This window comes from Giraffa tippelskirchi, chromosome 3 (genome assembly GCF_054371585.1).
Source record: "Giraffa tippelskirchi isolate mGirTip1 chromosome 3, T2T-mGirTip1v1.2.pri, whole genome shotgun sequence".
Taxonomy (NCBI): Eukaryota; Metazoa; Chordata; class Mammalia; order Artiodactyla; family Giraffidae; genus Giraffa; species Giraffa tippelskirchi.
In genome coordinates this window covers 29,367,965-29,386,410 of record NC_137277.1, presented here as the reverse complement: position 1 = coordinate 29,386,410, position 18,446 = coordinate 29,367,965, and the positions used below count along the sequence as shown (strand labels likewise).

Here is an 18,446-nt window from a genome sequence, read left to right as displayed (position 1 = left end):
CCTTTGTTGATCATATCATTTGCAAATATTTTCTCCTCCTCCATAGGTTGTCTTTTCTTTTTGTTGATGGTTTCCTTTGCTGTGCAAAAGATTGTAAATTTGGTTAGGTCCCATTTGTTTATTTTTGCTTTTATTTATTTCCTTTGCTTTTCCTCTCCTCAATTTTTATCACCTTCTACCAATGACTCCTATTGTCTGTATGTTACTACTTCTACTTTTATCCTCTGGATCTTTTAGCTTCTCTTTTATTTTATATTATCTGTTCCTTCTTTCTTTTTTACTTTTGGGGAATTTCTGTCATTCTAGTTCATTAACTCACTCTTCAGCTAATTCATCCATTCAAGAGATACCCTGAAAGTACATATAACACATGTGCAGGCTCTTCAGGTTGACCCTGGAACACAAAAGGTAAGGGGCAGAACGTGGAGATGCAAACTTTGTGTGGGACATGTCCCACAATATTTGAATATTGTTCTTTAGTCCAACTATTATATATTTTACCTAGTATCTCTTGGTTCTTTTTGATGTTTTTGTTTTCTTGTTTTGTAGTTCCAATTTCTTCCTTGTATCTTTTAACATGTTCATTAGTCTAATTTAAAAATCCTTATTCTGAAGATAATTCAGTGTGTAGCTTCTCTCCTGAAAGTGGTGATGGCCTTAACCTGTGAGATCTAACACTGTCTCCAAGTCAATGTCTACAAGCTGGTGTCACTGAAGTCAGAAGTGAAGTACTGAGAGCAGAGAAGGCTGTTGTACTACATCCTCTGGGGTGTATTCTGTTCTGTCATAGGCCCTGACGATTTCAATGCGTGGGGAGCAGATAAGCCCCAGAGGGAGGCGCCAGAGAAGCAGCCAGCCACTCCTCACCCCACAGAACAAGCCCTCCAGGCCTGACTTCACACTTTGTTCTGCAGAGGGAAGCAGCATTAGAGGGACTCTGCCTTGCAACGTCATCCCCCAGGTCTGGGTGTTTGGAGCAGGAGATGATTAGGCAACTGGCAAAATCAGTGGGTCCCGACCTGTTTTTTTCAGTATCTTCCAAACACAGGAGATCTGGGCTGCCCTGATTTAACTCCAAAGGCCTGGAGCAGAGATCAGAGTCCCTGCAGGTGTGGGGCAGGTACTGTGGGTCCTAAGGCAATGGTAGGGGAGTACAGAACCCACTCCTTCATTTCCTTGTCCCCAGCACCCTGGAGACTCTCACACCCTCCCCTCTCTTGGGGAGGAGCCCGCAGGGTGCCTGACTGTGACCTGGCTTGGTATTTATCACCATGTCTGTTTACCCGTCTGTTCTGCTCCATGACAAAGCATGTTTGTCTGGGCAGCCTCAGCACTTTGCTTAGAGTAAGAAGGACCAATCCCCCCCTTTTTTTCCTTCCTTTTTTTTTTTTGTTTTAAATTGAAGCATAGTTGATTTATAGTGTTGTGCCAAGTTCTGCTATACAGCAGAGTGCCTCAGTTATATACACACATATATATATGTATATATATGTACTTTTTCATGTTCTTTTCCATTATGGTTTATCCCAGGAGATTGGATATAGTTCCCTGGGCTATACAGTAAGACCTTGTTGTTTATCTATGCTATACATAATCGTTTGCATCTGCTAGTCCCAAACTCCCAGTCCATCCCTCTCCCTCCCTGCAAGAAGGACCAGTTTTATTTCTACAAACCATGAGGCTTTAGAGTAAGGCTCAGAATAACATTCTCATCCTCAGGAGATGTTGGAACTAGATTCACACATAGCTGTTTGGCCCACCTTCCCAGATGAAAGGGGTTATATTTGCTAATTTCTGGGCAAACCCAAAGCGTGTCCCACAGAAGGTTCTGGCTCTTACCTTCTGTGTTCCAGGGTCACCCTGGAGAGCCTTCACACGTGTTATATATACTATGAATGTATATCTTTAGGCATGGGCCCCTTATTTCACTATAAATTTTCACGTGTACATGCTAAGTTGCTTCAGTTGTGTCCGACTCTGTGACACTATGGACTGTAGCCCTCTAGGCTCCTCTGTCTATGGGATCCTCCAGGCAAGAATACTGGAGTGGGTTGCCATGCTCTCCTCCAGGGGATCTTCCCAACCCAGGGATTGAACCTAGGTCTCTGATAGTCTCCTGCATTGGCAGGTAGGTTTTTTACAACTAGTGCTACCTGGGAAGCCCATAAATTTTCACATGAGAAGACCCGTTTTAAAACACCTGCTCACTGAGCCCAGTGGTCAGAGCTTGGAGGCATGCTGCACAGCACTGGCCTGAAATAGGAGTGGGGAGGGCAGAGCTGGAAGTGAGACAAGTGACTTATTTTGGGTGGGTGACGTGAGTCTGCAGGGGGCAGCCCCTTAAAGGAAATCATCAGCCCTTTACTGGAATCGGGCAGTCTCCACCTGCCTTCTTGTGGTTTTACAGAAGAGGGGGGGTTGGCGGCAGAGGTATCAGCAGCTGGAGGAGGGCCCAGAGGAGCGGAGGATGAGAGTGCAGACTCTTCCAGCTCCCGCTGTCCCCCCCCAGCCCCTACTGCCCTCAAGCCCTCGCTGCCACCCCTCAGCCCCTGCTGCTCCCCCCTCAGCCCCTGCTGCCTCCCCAGTCCTTGCTGCCCCTCCTCAGCCCCCCGCTGCCCCTCTCCCATCACCACCTGTCTTCTGGCCTCTGGAGTTTTCTCGCTTTCTGAGCTCCCTGCTCAGGCCCTTGGGTGACTCAGGGCCTTCTTCCCTCCAGAGGTACTGGCTGGCATGGGGGCAGGAGCCATATATTCCTGTCAAATTCGCCAGCTGCTTCCAGGAAAAGCTTGGGAGAGGAGTAGAATTATCTAACAGGCCCTCAGAACATCTGAGTTAAAGTATTGGCTGCAAAAAGAGAGCAGGCTGCTTCAGCTTCTAAAGGAGATTATGCTCAGGCCTGATGCTCAGAAGGACAGCTTTCACTGGAGTGGAGGGGGCGGGGCGCCGCTTCTCAGAAGCCAGGGCCAAGCAGGAGGGTTGAAGCTGCCAGCTAACCTGCGGAGGGGTGGGGGGGAGCCTGGTGTGTGCAAAGGCCTAGGGTTCTGGTTGGCGGGTGGGGGGCATTCTCCCTGAGAAGTGAGGCCTTCTGTGAAAGAGCCCTCAAAACCCTCTTCCCCTGCAAACACTGAAGCATCGCCTTCTGGACGCAATGGTCAGTAGTTTCCACTCTGCCTCAGGGTGAGCAGAGCAGGTCTGAAGACTGGAGGTTGGAACACGGGCAGGCTCAGCACAGCCTCCATCCCTGTTCCCGCTCCGGAGCCTGCTGTGGGCGCTGCGAACTTGCTGCTGCTTGAGGGGCAGGGTGCATGCCCAGCACCTCCATTCCTTCAGCACGTGATCTGTGCCTCCCAAACACTGGCCTTGAAGGGTGGAGGGAAGGCTGCCAGTTTTCAGCTTTGCTCCCTCTCTTCTTTGGCCTGGAAATCCTAAAGAAAAAGATTGCCAGATTCTTTTTCAAATTCCAAACTTTGGTTTTTATAAAGACACTATAAACAAAAGGTGAAACAACACTCTGAAAGACACTATTTATCGCAATTATAAAGAAAAATGATTACTTTTTAGAATATATAAGGCAACATTACCAATTAGCAATACGAATAGGCAATGATGTGAACATATAAAGTGAAGTCACTCAGTCCTGTCCGACTCTTTGCGACCCCATGGACTGTAGCCTACCAGGTTCCACTGTCCATGGGATTTTCCAGACAAGAACACTGGAGTGGGTTGCCATTTCCTTCTCCAGTAAACATGTAATTCTCAGTACAAATTAATGTCAAAAAATTCAAAAAGTGTTTAACCTCACAAGTTAAATTGACATGTCAGGGATGTGCAAACTGAAACAAAGTGTCATTTTTTGCCCTTCAAATTATCCAAAATTGAAGTGATTAATAATATATATTAATGAGGGTATGGAGGTCTAGGTACTCTTATGCAAAACTGGTGGGAATTCAGATTTGTATAGTTTTCTTTTTTATTGTGGTAAAAAATACATAATGTAAAATTTACCATTTTAATCCTTTTTAAGTGTAAGATTCAGCAGCATTAAGTACGTTCACATTGTTATGCAACCATCACTGTTATCATCTCCAGAGCTTTTCATCATCCATAAGAAACTCTGTCCCCATTAAACACTAACTCCCCATCCTCCTCCCTCAGGCCATGGCACCCACTGTCCTACTTTCTGTCTCTATGAATTTGATTACTCTGAGGACCTTATATGATGGAATCATACAGTATTTGTCCTTTTTGTCTGGTTTATTTCATTTGGCATAATGACTTCAAGATTCATCCACATCACTTGTGTCAGAATTTCCTTATTTTTCAAGGCTGAATAATATTTCATTGCACAAGGTACAGTATTTTTGAAGGGTGACTTTGTAGTAATCACAAATTTCAATGCCATATTCTTTGATATCATTCCACTTCTAGTTATATCCTGAAGAAATATTTGCACATCTGAGATGAGACATTTACAAAGATGTTCATTGCAGCATTGTTTGATTTATTTTTTGGCTGCACCGTGCAACATGGCCTTCCCTGGTGGCTCAGTGGTAAAGAAACCCCTGCCAAAGCAGGAGACATGGGTTCAATCCCTGGGTTGGGAAGATCCTCTGGAGAAGGAAATGGCAACCCACTCCAGTATTCTTGCCTGGGAAATCCCATGGACAGAGGAGCCTGGCGGGTTTCAGTCCATGTGGTCACAAAAGAATTGGACGTGACTTAGTGAATAAACACTAACAACAATAAGGCATATGGGATCTCAGCTCCCTGACCAGGGATGGAATCTATGCCCCTTGCAGTGAAAGCATGGAGTCCTAACCACCGGCACTCTTTTCCTTGCTAAGTTTCTGCTATAAGCAGTCTTCATACTGCTTTTGAACTTAAGCTTTCTTCTCTTCCAGGACCTTTGCACATGATGTTCCCTTTGCCTGGATTGCCCTTCCCCCAGATATCGCGAGGCAAGTCCCTCATTTCCTCCAGATCTTTGCTTAAATGTCATATTATTTGAGGGGCTTTCCCTGATCACCCAGTGCTCTTTATTCTGCTTTGTTTTTTCACTATAGCACTTTCCATTACCTAAGAAATGATGTACTTCCCTATTTATCAGTCTCCTCTCCTCTTTAAGTTTTGTAAGGACAGACTTGGTCAGTTTTGCTCATTGCTGCATTTCCAATGCTGTAAACATTGAAAGTGTTAGTTGCTCAGTCGTATCTGACTCTTTGCGACCCCATGGACGTACGAGGCTCCTCTGTCCATGAAATTCTCTAGGCAAGAATACTGGAGTGGGTAGCCATTCCCTTCTCCAGGAGATCATCCCAATTCAGGGACAGAACATGGACTTCCTGCATTGCAGGCAGATTCTTTACCATCTGAGCCACCAGGGAAACAGAGTAGATATTTGTTGAATTAAATATTTGTTGAATTAATAGATGAGTGGAGAAATAGTCTTTCAGTGGTTTCCTCTGGGGAAGTGAAAGAGGTAAGAGGAGATTTTTCACTTTTTACTGAATATTTCTGTATATCATTAGATGTATTTTTATCAAGAGTTTGTATCACCTTTTTATTTTAAAAAATCAGAAAAAATTTTACAAACCACGTCCAAAATTTACTAATATTTTGTTTGTTAACAGCTGCTTGAAGACAAGCTATAGTAGGTACCACCTGACTAAGAACAACTTATGGAAGAAACATCTAACCTGGAAAGTTTTATCCATCTCCTTGTGTTTGAAAAATATTTTCATTTATATTTTTCTCTTCTCTATTTGTGTTGCTCTATTTTTTTTGACTGCACTGTCTTGATTGTGGCATGTGAAATCTTTAGCTGTGGCATGTGGGATCTAGTTCCCTGACCAAGGATCAAACCTGGGTCCCTGGCATTGGGAGCGTGGACTGTTAGCCACTGGGCCACCAGAGATGTCCCTGTGTTGCTTTATGTTAGCAGTACAATTTCCAGGCCCAGTTTGTGGCAGTCTCTGAGGCCACAACAGCAGGTTTCTGTCCTGCAGAGGCTGGAAACAAAGCACAATCAGTAGTGCTGGGCAAGGAGATGTGGATGTGAGGAGTCATGGCTCAAACAAGGTTTCTCAAAGTGTGAGCGATGGTAACTGATTGAAAAAGAAATTGAAAAAAAGAAAAAGTGAAATTGGACATTGGAACACACTGGACTGCACCACACTAAGCTGGTTTCTTTAAGGCAGAACTTCTTGGAGCCTTCAAGATGGCCTCCAAGGGGAAGATAGCAGACAGCTTCCTGAGCTCCTGTGACCACAGCATCCTTTTCAGAGATTGTAACATTTAAAGGACAAAGCTTGCAAAACACTGACATGAAAAAAAAAAAAACCACACTGATATGAGAAGTTTCTGCCAGTAAAGATGTTCCTTAAGAGGAGTCCTGGCTGGTGGTACATGGTCCAAAGAATAGGTGCTAGAATAAGTTACACGGTTGGCAGAGACCTATCAGCTGGAGAGTGAACCTCACCACTCTTCTGATGACCATAAAAAGAGGGGAGGAAAAGAGGATGGTGATAGGATCAAGAAGGTACAAAATAAGAAAAATCTCAAAACTTATTTTAGCAGTTAATATCGTTACACCAATTTGTCTAAAGCTTTTTTTTTTTTTTTATTCAGCTGCATTGGGTCTTAGCTGCAGCATGTGGACTCTAGGTCCCTGACCAGGGATCAAAACCTGGTCCCCCACATTGGGACCTCAGAACCACCAGGGAAGTCCCTAAAGCTTCCATTTGGAGTTGGCTGGGCCTGATTGAAAGGGCACCATGCCTTGACCCTTCAGATTGAGGAATGCAGCCTGTTGAGGTTGGGGAAGTCTCGTGAGATGTAGTTTCCATAAAGAATGAAACAGACACTTGTGCAAAGTAAGTCTACTGAGTGTGGCCCAACTTCAGGGAACAGACTGCTGGCCCCACTTTCCAGTTGATAGCACAGGTTGGTGAAGACCACACAGAGGTTTCCTTGCTCAGACCTCCGGTTGTGTACAGTGTTTGCTGAGATTTGTGAATACTTTGAGGGATCTCCAAGGACAGGAGGAAATCCCGAGAGAATTAGAGCAACAGCTGAAAACTTTTTTCCTCAGGGGATTCACAGGAGTGCAGACCTCAAAGCCTGTCAACTCAGATAGACTTGGGAGAAAAGTACATTCTTGTCCTATTGCCCAAATCAGCACTAGTCTTCATTATAGCTATTCCAGTGAAATGCTTTTCTCTCAGGTTAAGCGTTAATGTTAAGTGTAGGAGAACTTTTAATCTTCAAAACTCAGGTTTAGTTGCAAACTGCTAAGTCACTTCAGTCGTGTCCGACTATGTGCGACCCCACAGACAGCAGCCCACCAGGCTCCTCTGTCCCTGGGATTCTTCAGACAAGAATACTGGAGTGGGTTGCCATTTCCTTCTCCAATGCATGAAAGTGAAAAGTGAAAGTGAAGTCGCTCAGTTGTGTCCCACTCTTAGTGACCCCATGGACTGTAGCCTACCAGGCTCCACTGTCCCTGGGATTTTCCAGGCAAGAATACTGGAGTGGGTTGCCATTTCCTTCTCCGATTAGTTGCAAAAGGCCTACTTAAATATTCAGCCAAGACTTGTTCAGCAAGCACTAGTTTGGGGACATCCTGAAGGGTTAGGGGAAGGAACCTAATAAAACTTCATGGATTTTCTGAGCTTTGTCAGAGTTGACACTTGGATCCCAGTTCCGGGCTTGCCTTTAACAAGAACTAGAGGCTGGGGCAAGTCAAACACTGGACTGGGAAGGATATGATCTTCCAACGTGACAGCAAATCTAATGTTTTCCCTTAAGTCTAAGGAAAGCTTTTAAAAGGCTTAATGTTTCATTACCACCTCTACTGGTTTAATAGTTTTTTCCCTTTCTGGCTCAAGTTTTTACCACCACTTCTCAAGTTGAAGCATTAACAGGCTAAAGTGCTTATTTCCAGTCTCTAACTTACCCAAGAAAATCGGTCAAATATTCCAACTTAGTGTATGTTCAAAATGAAGTGGATTTCTAGGACAAAAGTTGAAACAGCTTTTGCTGCTAAAGCCGAGTTCCTCAAGTTATGCACCAAGCTCTTCTCACGTACACCTGGACTCTCTTGAGGCCTGGCTTTCTCCATTTGTATATTGCACCTCTGGGTGATTCTTACCCGTTGCGCTTGTGGTTACACTAGTTTTAGTACCAGAAGTGATTTTCTTAGCATAGTGTAAAGCTGAGAACCAGGAGGGCTTCCAGCTCTTCCCCTTTATTTCCACACCCAGCACCTCCCCTTCCTACTTCCAATTGAGAACCACCACTGAAGAGAATTGTGAAGCGGGGGAATGGTAGATAAAGGAGGGCTTGTGCCCCCAAAAGATTCTTACTCCCCCTTCAATTAGCACTGGAAGTATACTTCCTAGTAGTTAACTGTGTTATGCCCTCACAGCCAACTCTGCAACCCCACGGAGCCTGCCAGGCTCCTCTGCCCATGAAATTTTCCAGGCACGAATACCTGAGTGGGTTGCCCTTTCCTTCTCCAGGGGATTTTCCCGACCCATGGATCGAACCTGCATTGGCAGGCTGATTCTTTTACCACTGCACCACCTGGGATGGGAGCACAAAAACTACCATGTAGGACCTCCACAAGATTCTTGCCACCAAGTTCCAGAATCTCCTTCACTGGCGCAATCTTACCCCTACAAAGAGCAAAGCTGTTAAGTCATTAGGAACCAATCATGTTAGTAACCACCTTAACTCAATCTTTCTCCTTACCCTTGTTGACCAGGGCTCCATTTGGTTCTTGGCTCAGTTCACGTAAAATTATGGCTCTATTTTATTATCTAAGGCTAAACACTTAAGTGTAAAGCACCCAAGAAAAAAGGACAATGACCAACCAATAATTACAAATGTCTTGCTTTTGTTACCCACTATTTGAGGAGACAGTTAAGTGCTTTCCCTCAATATGCCTACATACTCTTACGATTTGAAATGGTTTTAGTTACACTAGAATCCTATTAATGACCTTGAACAAAGTTCTATACCTTGGCACACAGAATGTTTGCCAATGCCTTTATTTTGGTGACACAACCGCAAATGCCTTGATTACCATTTTAACCTGTTAAAGAGTACCCACCATTACCATGTAATTTCAGAAGACACCAAAAGTGCTATCATGCAACAAAACTTTTATTAACATTTTGAACAGATTCAGCTATTACTGAAACTGGTAATTTCTAAATTTAAATGGGGGTAAATGGCTAGAGTGCAGAACGATGCCATTATTGAACATTATGAATAAAGACTGAAGAATTAACAGCCACCCCTCAGACGAAGGACCAGGTGCAGGGTAGACTCTTTCTGGATGTTGTAATCAGAAAGAGTGCGGCCATCTTCCAGCTGCTTGCCAGCAAAGATGAGCCGCTGCTGGTCAGGGGGAATGCCTTCCTTATCCTGGATCTTGGCCTTCACGTTCTCGATGGTGTCACTGGGCTCCACCTCCAGCGTGATGGTCTTGCCGGTCAGGGTCTTCACGAAGATCTGCATACCACCCCTCAGACGGAGGACCAGGTGCAGGGTCGACTCTTTCTGGATGTTGTAATCAGAAAGAGTGCGGCCATCTTCCAGCTGCTTGCCGGCAAAGATGAGCCGCTGCTGGTCAGGGGGAATGCCTTCCTTATCCTGGATCTTGGCCTTCACGTTCTCGATGGTGTCACTGGGCTCCACCTCCAGCGTGATGGTCTTGCCGGTCAGGGTCTTCACGAAGATCTGCATACCACCCCTCAGACGAAGGACCAGGTGCAGGGTCGACTCTTTCTGGATGTTGTAATCAGAAAGAGTGCGGCCATCTTCCAGCTGCTTGCCGGCAAAGATGAGCCGCTGCTGGTCAGGGGGAATGCCTTCCTTATCCTGGATCTTGGCCTTCACGTTCTCGATGGTGTCACTGGGCTCCACCTCCAGCGTGATGGTCTTGCCGGTCAGGGTCTTCACGAAGATCTGCATACCACCCCTCAGACGGAGGACCAGGTGCAGGGTCGACTCTTTCTGGATGTTGTAATCAGAAAGAGTGCGGCCATCTTCCAGCTGCTTGCCGGCAAAGATGAGCCGCTGCTGGTCAGGGGGAATGCCTTCCTTATCCTGGATCTTGGCCTTCACGTTCTCGATGGTGTCACTGGGCTCCACCTCCAGGGTGATGGTCTTGCCGGTCAGGGTCTTCACGAAGATTTGCATTTTGACCTATAAAGTTTAAAAGGAAAACGTTACTGTGTCGTTTTCGGAATCTTTTACCGCTTTCATAGTTAACTGATTCTTTAAAACGAACAGATTATATTCTAAAACGCCTTAACTACGTAAAGCTCTCTCACAAATCTCTAGTTTTTTTTTACTAGACAATGTATCAGTCACTGAAGGCAAAATTCCTTAGTCAAGATGTCTACCTAACCGGCTGGAGACTCGAAAGTACTTGCTGACATCATCATCCGGAACTGTTCAGATATTTCGTTAAGATCCCGCCCAATTCCCCCCAAACCTACTAATCATGTCAGCATTTAGATAAAAAACTTGTTTAAACGCCAACTGGGGACCTACACCTTCTCCACGACAGGATTCGAATTAAACAGGTTTCCAGAAGCCCCCGCCGACTACCTCTTCCACCTTTCCCCCCTGAAGCAGACGCGATAGAATCTCCATCGGTTAAATGTCCGTTGACCTCTGCCGCCCGGCGCGCGCGCCAACCGCCCCCGCTCCCGACACGTAAACAACGCCGGCTCTTCCGGAAAGGCCGGGGCCGCGTCACCTCACTTCCCCTCCCCCACCCACCCCGCCCCGCCTCGCCCCGCCTCGCCCCGCCCCGCCCCGCCTCGCCTCGCGGACCCCGAGCCCCCTGCGGCTCGCCCTCATGGAAGCCCCCCTTCTCCGCTCCTCCCGACGCTCGAGGCTGCGGGCCAGTACCTGTGAGTGAATGCGAAGATGCCGCAAATTCAATCACGCCGAGTCACCTCAAGGACAACACAGGAACCCAACAATGCCAGTCGCTTCTAAGTGCTCCGGCTCGGCGGGGCCGAAATTTATACAACGTCTGTTGCGTTACTTATCACTCTTACGTAGGCGTAGTGTCCCTGCGCCGCTAAAAGTAGTTCGCTCGGCCCCACCTCTCGCGACGCAGTTATGTCCTTCGACTGAGCTCTAAATTCCTCAGAACCGGAAAAAAGGATCCTAACAAATCATCTCCCCTCTCCTCCAGATGATGCTTCCCCTCCTTTAGGAAAAAGTAGGAAAATTATCGGGCGGATGAATTCGAGTTAAGGGGCTCTTCCTCGAAAGCTCTGGAAACTTCCTTGCAGCGCCGGCACTGATTGGTGAGGGATGTGAGGCGAGGCCGGCTCTGATTGGTGGGGAAGGCAGCGGCTCGGCTGTTGCTGGGCTCCCGCTGGGGTGATTCGGCGACGACGTTGCTTAGTAACTGAGGGCGCGTGCGCGGCAGAGGCGCGCCTTCACTAGAGAAGCGTACTTCCGGCTGGGGGTGGAGGAGGGGTCCTTCCCTCCCGCCTCTTAGGCCTGGACGCCGCGAATGTGTTGCCGGGTTTTAGGTCAGGATATAGCGGGTTCTGCTGTGATTTTCCCTAGAAAGTGGTGGTCTGGAGGTGCCCAGGAGCTAGGCGGCGGAGCCCGCAGTTTTTCTGGTGTCTGCCCTGAGGCACAAGCCCCTCTCACATCGGCCGGTTTTATTTTTGTCGTCTGGAGCACAGTTGCGGAACTTTAGTCACGTTGTACAGTTAGGGTGCTTTGGTCGTGCTTTGAGAAGACGAAATCTAGACTCTTGGGACTCCGTGCTGGGTCCGGGTATCCCCCCATCCCCCCCGACCCCCCGACCGAGGAGGACCCCTCCCCCGCCGCGGAGGCGTTCCCCTGACGAGGAAGTTCCTCCCGACCTCCTTCCACTGGGGGCACCCCTCCCCGCAACGTCTCCCACGCGGAGGCCTCCCCCACTCTCCATTTCTCGCCGCGAACCCCCACCTCCCGCGGTGGAGGCCTTCTCCCCCTTCCTCATTGCGGAGTCCCCACATTGCCCACTGCTCCACTGCACAGCACCCCGCCCCCAATCCCCGCTTCAGGTGACCCGGTGGCCGTGGCTTAGAAATGCCTCCGCACATCCCTCCCTCACTGCTGTTTGTCCAGACCCCGAGTGAAAGATGATGTGGATCGGGGAGCAGAAAACCCACATGGAGAGACAGAATTCACGTACGAGAGAATTCGCGACACTAACGTTTTTAGTGTCCCATCAATGTGTTGTGCCAGCGACATTACGGGTGGTTTAACCAGCTAGGACTCCGCCGCGGGTGTGGCCGCTGGTCAGCAACGAGATAACCGGGGGGAACGTGAGTAAGGCAGACGTGTTTGGGTCCGCAGCCACGCAGCCCGGCGGCTGAGTCATGGTGGTGGGAGTGTAAATAAACATGTGAGTGCCTGTCGCGTAGCAGCAACCTCTCGCGAAGTTAGGAGGTTGTCTGGAGATGTGCACCTTACTACAGAGTGGCTAGTTATCACTTTGGAAAGGTCGTGAGTCTAAATGACAATCCTTCAACGCTTAACAGTAAGAGGAGGTACGATGTGACAAGCATTTGAGTTAACGCCTAGACAGCGATAAATTTATTCTGACTAAAATCTATTTACATGAATGATAGGAGGTAGAAATAAACAGTTTCTTGAAGATAATTTGGTCGATGAAGTAGTTGATAAAACGTTCATGGTATAAAGTATGGATTTTCGTTTTTGTTAGCCTGAGGGTCAGTAGTCTGAGCTTGTTTCACTGACAGCTCCTCTTGAGTCATCCCTGTGAATTGGTGGAATGATCTAGAATGGAGATCTCATGGTTTGATATGGTGACATGGCTGGGAATTCTAGCAGTTGCCAGAAGTTAGTCTTACTGCTTCCTGGTTTAATGTTTGAACAAAGGGCGTTTGGTAACCTCAGCGCAGAAAAATGTTTTCAGAAAAGAGGCGTATGCGTGCCACGTATAATAGACAAGATGAGTTTTTTATAGTGTGTTTTTTAATGAAATTTTTAATAATAGCGTCATTTCTGGTGATTGTAAAAGGTAGTCGGTAAACACATTAAAGAATAGACCGACAAAAATCCCTGAAATCACAAATTTGGAAATCTAGCACAGTACTTGGCCTTGTGCTTAATAAATGTTTTTTCAGTGAACTGTAGTTTCCCTTTTGTTCAACTGGGGGAAAAAAACTGTTGACAGCCTTAGACACTTAAAACACAAAGCAAAAAGACAGTACTTGCTTTATAACCATGTGCAAATGGTTTTGCCTAGGCAGTTCCTTTGAAAGAAAGAAGCTGATTCTAAGATTCAAAGTGATTTTTTTACTTAGAGGTCTTTTAATAAAAATCTGTGAGAAAACCGTTTCCAATTACAAATACACAGTTGTTTTCTTGACATCATCAGCTGACATTTAAAATACAGAGTTATTCTGTGGTTTGTCATTTCCTTGTTTGGCAGTGTATTGCAACAGAATTATGAGACTAATTCTGATTTCTTACCAGCAATTTAGAAACTTTGATGTTGAGTGCCCAAATGAACACAAAACAAAATTCTAAACTGTCTGTATATTGGGCCTCAACATTTTAAAAATCTGTCCATTTAAAAATAGCTATTCTAGGTATTTCTCTGGTGGTAAAGTGGCTAAGACTCCATGCTCCCCATGCAGGGGGCAGGGGTTCGATCCCTGGTCATGAAGTAGATTCCACGTACTCAATAAAGACTGAAGATCTGGAGTGCTGCAACTGAGACCCAGAGCAGCCAAATAAATAAGTAAAAAATTTTAAAAGAATAGCTATTCAAAAAGATTTTCACTGTGAAAGATTATATACATATATGAAAGTTGGAGATAATGTACCAAACACCATATAACCACCACCCAACTTTGTTAAATCTTAACAAAATAGCAAAAACTATTTTGCTTAAGCTTTTAAAAATATTTTAGTGAGAAAAACATAGGGTATACGAACTATACACTTTTTAAAAAACATTTTTAAAAATATTATTTATCTTGGGCTGTGCTAGGTCTTTGTTGATGTGTGGACTTTCTCTAGTTGCGGCGAGCAGAGCCTACTCTCTAGTTGCGGTGTATAGGCTTCTCATTTTCGTGGCTTCTCTTGTTGTGGAGCAAAGGCTCTAGGCACTTGGGCTTCAGTGGTTTCAGCCCGTGGACCAACTGTACACTTTTAAATGTACAATTTAGTAGTGTTAACTGTGTTCACATTATTGTATAACGTATCTAGATTTTTTCATCTTGCCAAGCTGAGAACTCTATACCCATTAAATAACAACTCCGCATTTGTCCTTCCCCTAACCATCATTCTACTTTGTATGATTTTGACTATCTTAGGTACGTTGTGTAAGTGGACTCATACAGTGTTGGTGTGTGTGACAAAATTTCCTTTTTTAGGCTGAATAGTATTCCACTGTATGTATGCAGCACATTTTGTCTATCCATGTATCTAAGAATATGTGGATTGCTTTCATCTCTTGGCTTTTGTGAATAATGAACTGCTACAGTGAACATGGTTGTGGAAATATCTCTTTAAGATCTTGCTTTCAGTTCTTTTGAATGCGCACTTACAAGTGAGATTGCTGGATCTTAAGGTAATTCTATTTTTAATTTTTTTGAACTGTTTTTCATAGCAACTCCACTATTTTACATGCCTCCCCAGTGTACAGGTTTTTTTTTCTTCTTTTTTTTTTTCTCTTTTGGATAGAGCCCCGCAGTGTACAGTTTTGATTGTTCCACATCCTTTCAAACATTTGTTATTTAAAAAAAAAAAATAATGATTGTCCCCATGGGTGTAAGATGACATCTCATTGTGGCTTTGATTTGCATTTCCTTAATGATTTATTTTTTTATTTAAAAATAATCACAAGAACTCACAAAAATAGTAGAGAAGTCTCAATGTACCCTTCACCCATTTTCCCCCAATGACAGCAGCTTACACATTTGACAGTAGTACAGTGTCAAAACCAGGAAATTAACATTGGTGTAACACACAGACCTTATTCAGACTTGAGCAGTTTTACATGCACTTTAGTATGTGTGCAGTTGTATGCAGTTTTATCACGTGGGTAGTAGATTCATGTCACCCCCACCATGATCAAGGTACAGAGCTGTTTTCATCACTACAAGGATAATCTCTTGATTACCTCCTTATGGTCAGTCACAGCTTCTCTTACCCCTTCCCCGCAAGCCCAGGGAGTCATTAATCCATTCTGCATCTTTATAATTTTGTCATTTTTAGAATGTTGCATAAATGGAATCGTATAGTATGTAACCTTTTGGCATTTTTCATGTAAAATTCATCTGAATTGTTGAATATATGAAGAGTTCTCCCATTTTTGTGCTGAATATCTTTCTGTGATATTTGTGTCCCACAGTTGGTTTACTCATTCACCTACAGATGGACTTTTGGGATGTTTCCAGTTTTTGGCTATTACAAATGTTAAGTAACAAAAACTCAACTGAATAAATATAAGGATCACATGACTCTATTCAACAATTTGTGAATCAGGAACCATCCCATCTAGCAATAGAAAGAGCTCTGTTGAGCTGCAGAAAAGATTTTTAAAGGCAGAGAGGAAGCAAAAAAAAAGGAAAGAATTAGCAAAGAATACCTTGTTTTTAGGCGAGGCTGCCTTCCTAAGGGGAAGGGCAGAGGTATCCTCGGATCACAGGGCTGGATCCTAGTGCTGACCAGGACATTCCAGGTTGTCTGGTTAAAGGTCAGTTTCCTGGGGAAGCTTGTAACTGCAGTTGGGTTAGGAATGAAGTCTTAGATTGTTGCCCTGGGGCCTGACACAAGTGACTCCATTTGGGGCATTTTATCTCCTTTTTAACACAAGCTTCTCTGATCATTCATGTATATTTTCGTGTAAGCAGATGTTTTTCTTTCCCTGGGATGAATGCCCAGTAGTGTAATTGCTGGGTTATCAGGTATGTGTATGGTTAGGTCTTTAAGAAACTGCCATTTCCAGAGGGGTTGTATTATTTACTCTCCCACCCCCAGTGTCTGGCAGATGCAGTTTCTTTGCATCCTCACAGCATTTGGTATTGTCACTTTTTTTTTTAAAGTTTTAACTATGTATGTTTGTGCAGTGTTTAGATGTTGAATTTTCATTTCCCTAATGATTAATGATGTTGCATGTATTTTCATGTGCTTCTTTGCCATGTGGATTTTGTTTTTGCTGAAATATGTTTGTCTCTTTTGCCCATTTTGTAATTGGATTGTTCACCTTTTTTACTGTTGAGTTTTGAGAGTTCGCTATATATTCTACATACAAATTCTTAGAAAATACAGGTATTTTCTTCCATTCTATAAGTTGTCTTTTCACTTTCTTGGTGGTGTCTTTTGAAGTACAGTTTGTTATTTTGAGGTGTCTTAACACCCTATCTTATGCTTACCTGATCTCTTCCCACAATCACCTCCATTTCACCTAAGCAATGAACCTCGACATCGCCTAAAACGAATCGCACTCTGCTTTCTTAAACCCCAGTACTCAACTCTCAGAGCCCAACCTCTTGCCCATCTACCTATCTTTCTACTTTGTTACATCTGCTCTGTAAACCTTCTAAGACCTGCAGTTCCCCAGTTCCCTGTTTTCTCCTCTTCACAGCATCTTTCATAGAGCAAAATTTAAAATTTTTGACCAAGTCCAATTTATTGGTTCTTTTCTGTGCTGGATTGTGCTTTTGGTGTCATGTCTAAGAGTTCTTCACTTAGCCCTAGATCCCAAAGACTTTGTCTGTTTTCCCTACATGTAAATCTATGATTCATTTTGAGGCTTAAGTCGAGGTTCATTCTTTCACTTTTGGATGTCAAATTCCTCCAGTTTCACCGTGGAAACACTATCTTTCCTCCATTGAATTACTTTTGCACCTTTGTCAAAACTCAGTTGGCTGTACCTGTATGGATCTGTGTTAATTTTTTGTTTTGTTTCAAAGTATTCCCTCTCCAGTACCAATACTTTCTTTCTCTTCTTGGAGGTAACACGGTGCTGAATTTGATGTTTATCAACCCCAGGAACCTTTTAAAACTAATAACATACATTAATGTTTCCATAAATACTACATAGATTGAATGTGATGTGACCCCCCAGAATTCATGTGTTGAAACCTAATCCCAGTGTGATGGTATTTGGAGGTGAGGCCTTTGGAGGTGATTAGGTCACGAGAGCAGAGCTCTTAAAAAGGGTCCTAGTGTCCTTATGAAAGGTCTCAGAGAGCCCCCTTGCCCCATATGAGGACATAGGAAGTGGCCCTTCACTAGACACTGTATCTGCCAGCACCTTAATGTTGACTTCCCAGATTCCAGAACTGTGAAAAATATGTTTCTATTGTTTATAAGCTGCCCAGTCTGTGATGTTCTGTTACAGCAGTCTGAACAGACTAAAACACCTGTTTTTAGACTTTATGTAAATGATGTCCTACTCTAGCTATGATTCTACAACTTCCCTTTTTTAATATTGTTTTTTGTGGCTTAGCTGTGTTCATAAAGCTAGTTCAATTGCTTTAGCTGCTGTGTGGTATTCTCCTATGTGAAGATATCACAGTTTAACATCAAGATGTTCCTAGTTTTCACTGTTACAAACAAAGCTGCTAAAATTATTTAAAATTTTTATGTTTGTTTTTATAAAAAATATTTATTTGTTTTTGGCTGCATCAGGTCCTAGTTACAGCACTCCAGATCTTCATAGTGGCTCACGGAGTTAATTGTCCTGCAGTGTGTGGGATTTTAGTTCTGCAACCAGGGATCGAACCCATGTCCCCTGCATTAGAAGGCAGATTCTTAACCACAGGATCACCAGGGCAGTCCCTTGAAATTTAATGTTGAGCCAAGAAAAAGACTAGGTTTCTTGGTTTCTTTACTCATTCAGCAGACATGTGCGCAGCTTCTGGGTATGGAAGGCTTTGGGGTTGCTGACTTGAGTAGGACAGGAGCCCCCACCCAAGGGGGTCATGGTTTTAGTGTCAATAAAGGGGGTCATTGTGATCCTGAGAGTATTTATCCTAATGAGTTGTTGGAGGATTCAATGAGTTAACTCATGTAAAGGGTTGAGAAGAAAGCCCAGTTTATAGGGGGTGCTTGATCATTGCTAGCTACTGTTGTCAATCTTGAAAGGCAAAAATGGCTTAGTGGTTAAAGCACAGACTGGATTGGGTTGAAATCTTGACGACTCTACCATTTACTCACTGTGACTATCAGTGAGTTATTCAACTTCTCTGGGCCTCAGTGTCTTCATGTATATAGGGCAGAGATAGTAATAATACCTAGCTTACAGGATTTTTTTAAATTTATTTTTTATTATTTATTTGGCATCATTGCATCATGCAAGAACTTTCTGTGTGGTGCCAGAGCTTAGTTGCTCTGCAGCATGTGGGATCTTAGTTCCCTGACCCGAAATCAAACTC

At 44.3% G+C, this 18,446-nt stretch overlaps 1 protein-coding gene across 3 annotated transcripts; it reads right to left on the bottom strand.

The window, feature by feature from the left end:
• Positions 1-9,144: 9,144 nt before the first annotated feature.
• UBB (ubiquitin B) lies at positions 9,145-11,014 on the bottom strand. 3 transcript variants are annotated; one of them, XM_081583764.1, is made up of 2 exons: positions 10,927-11,014; positions 9,145-10,212 (listed from the first exon to the last, which is right to left on the bottom strand). In XM_081583764.1, the coding sequence occupies exon 2, from the start codon at positions 10,204-10,206 to the stop codon at positions 9,289-9,291; it is 918 nt and encodes a 305-aa protein (XP_081439890.1). In that variant the 5' UTR covers positions 10,207-10,212; positions 10,927-11,014; the 3' UTR covers positions 9,145-9,288. The 3 variants fall into 3 exon arrangements, with proteins under 3 accessions (XP_081439890.1, XP_081439887.1, XP_081439889.1); XM_081583761.1 differs by lacking the exon at positions 10,927-11,014 and adding an exon at positions 10,621-10,688; XM_081583763.1 differs by lacking the exon at positions 10,927-11,014 and adding an exon at positions 10,564-10,660.
• Between the last annotated feature and the right edge of the window lie 7,432 nt (positions 11,015-18,446).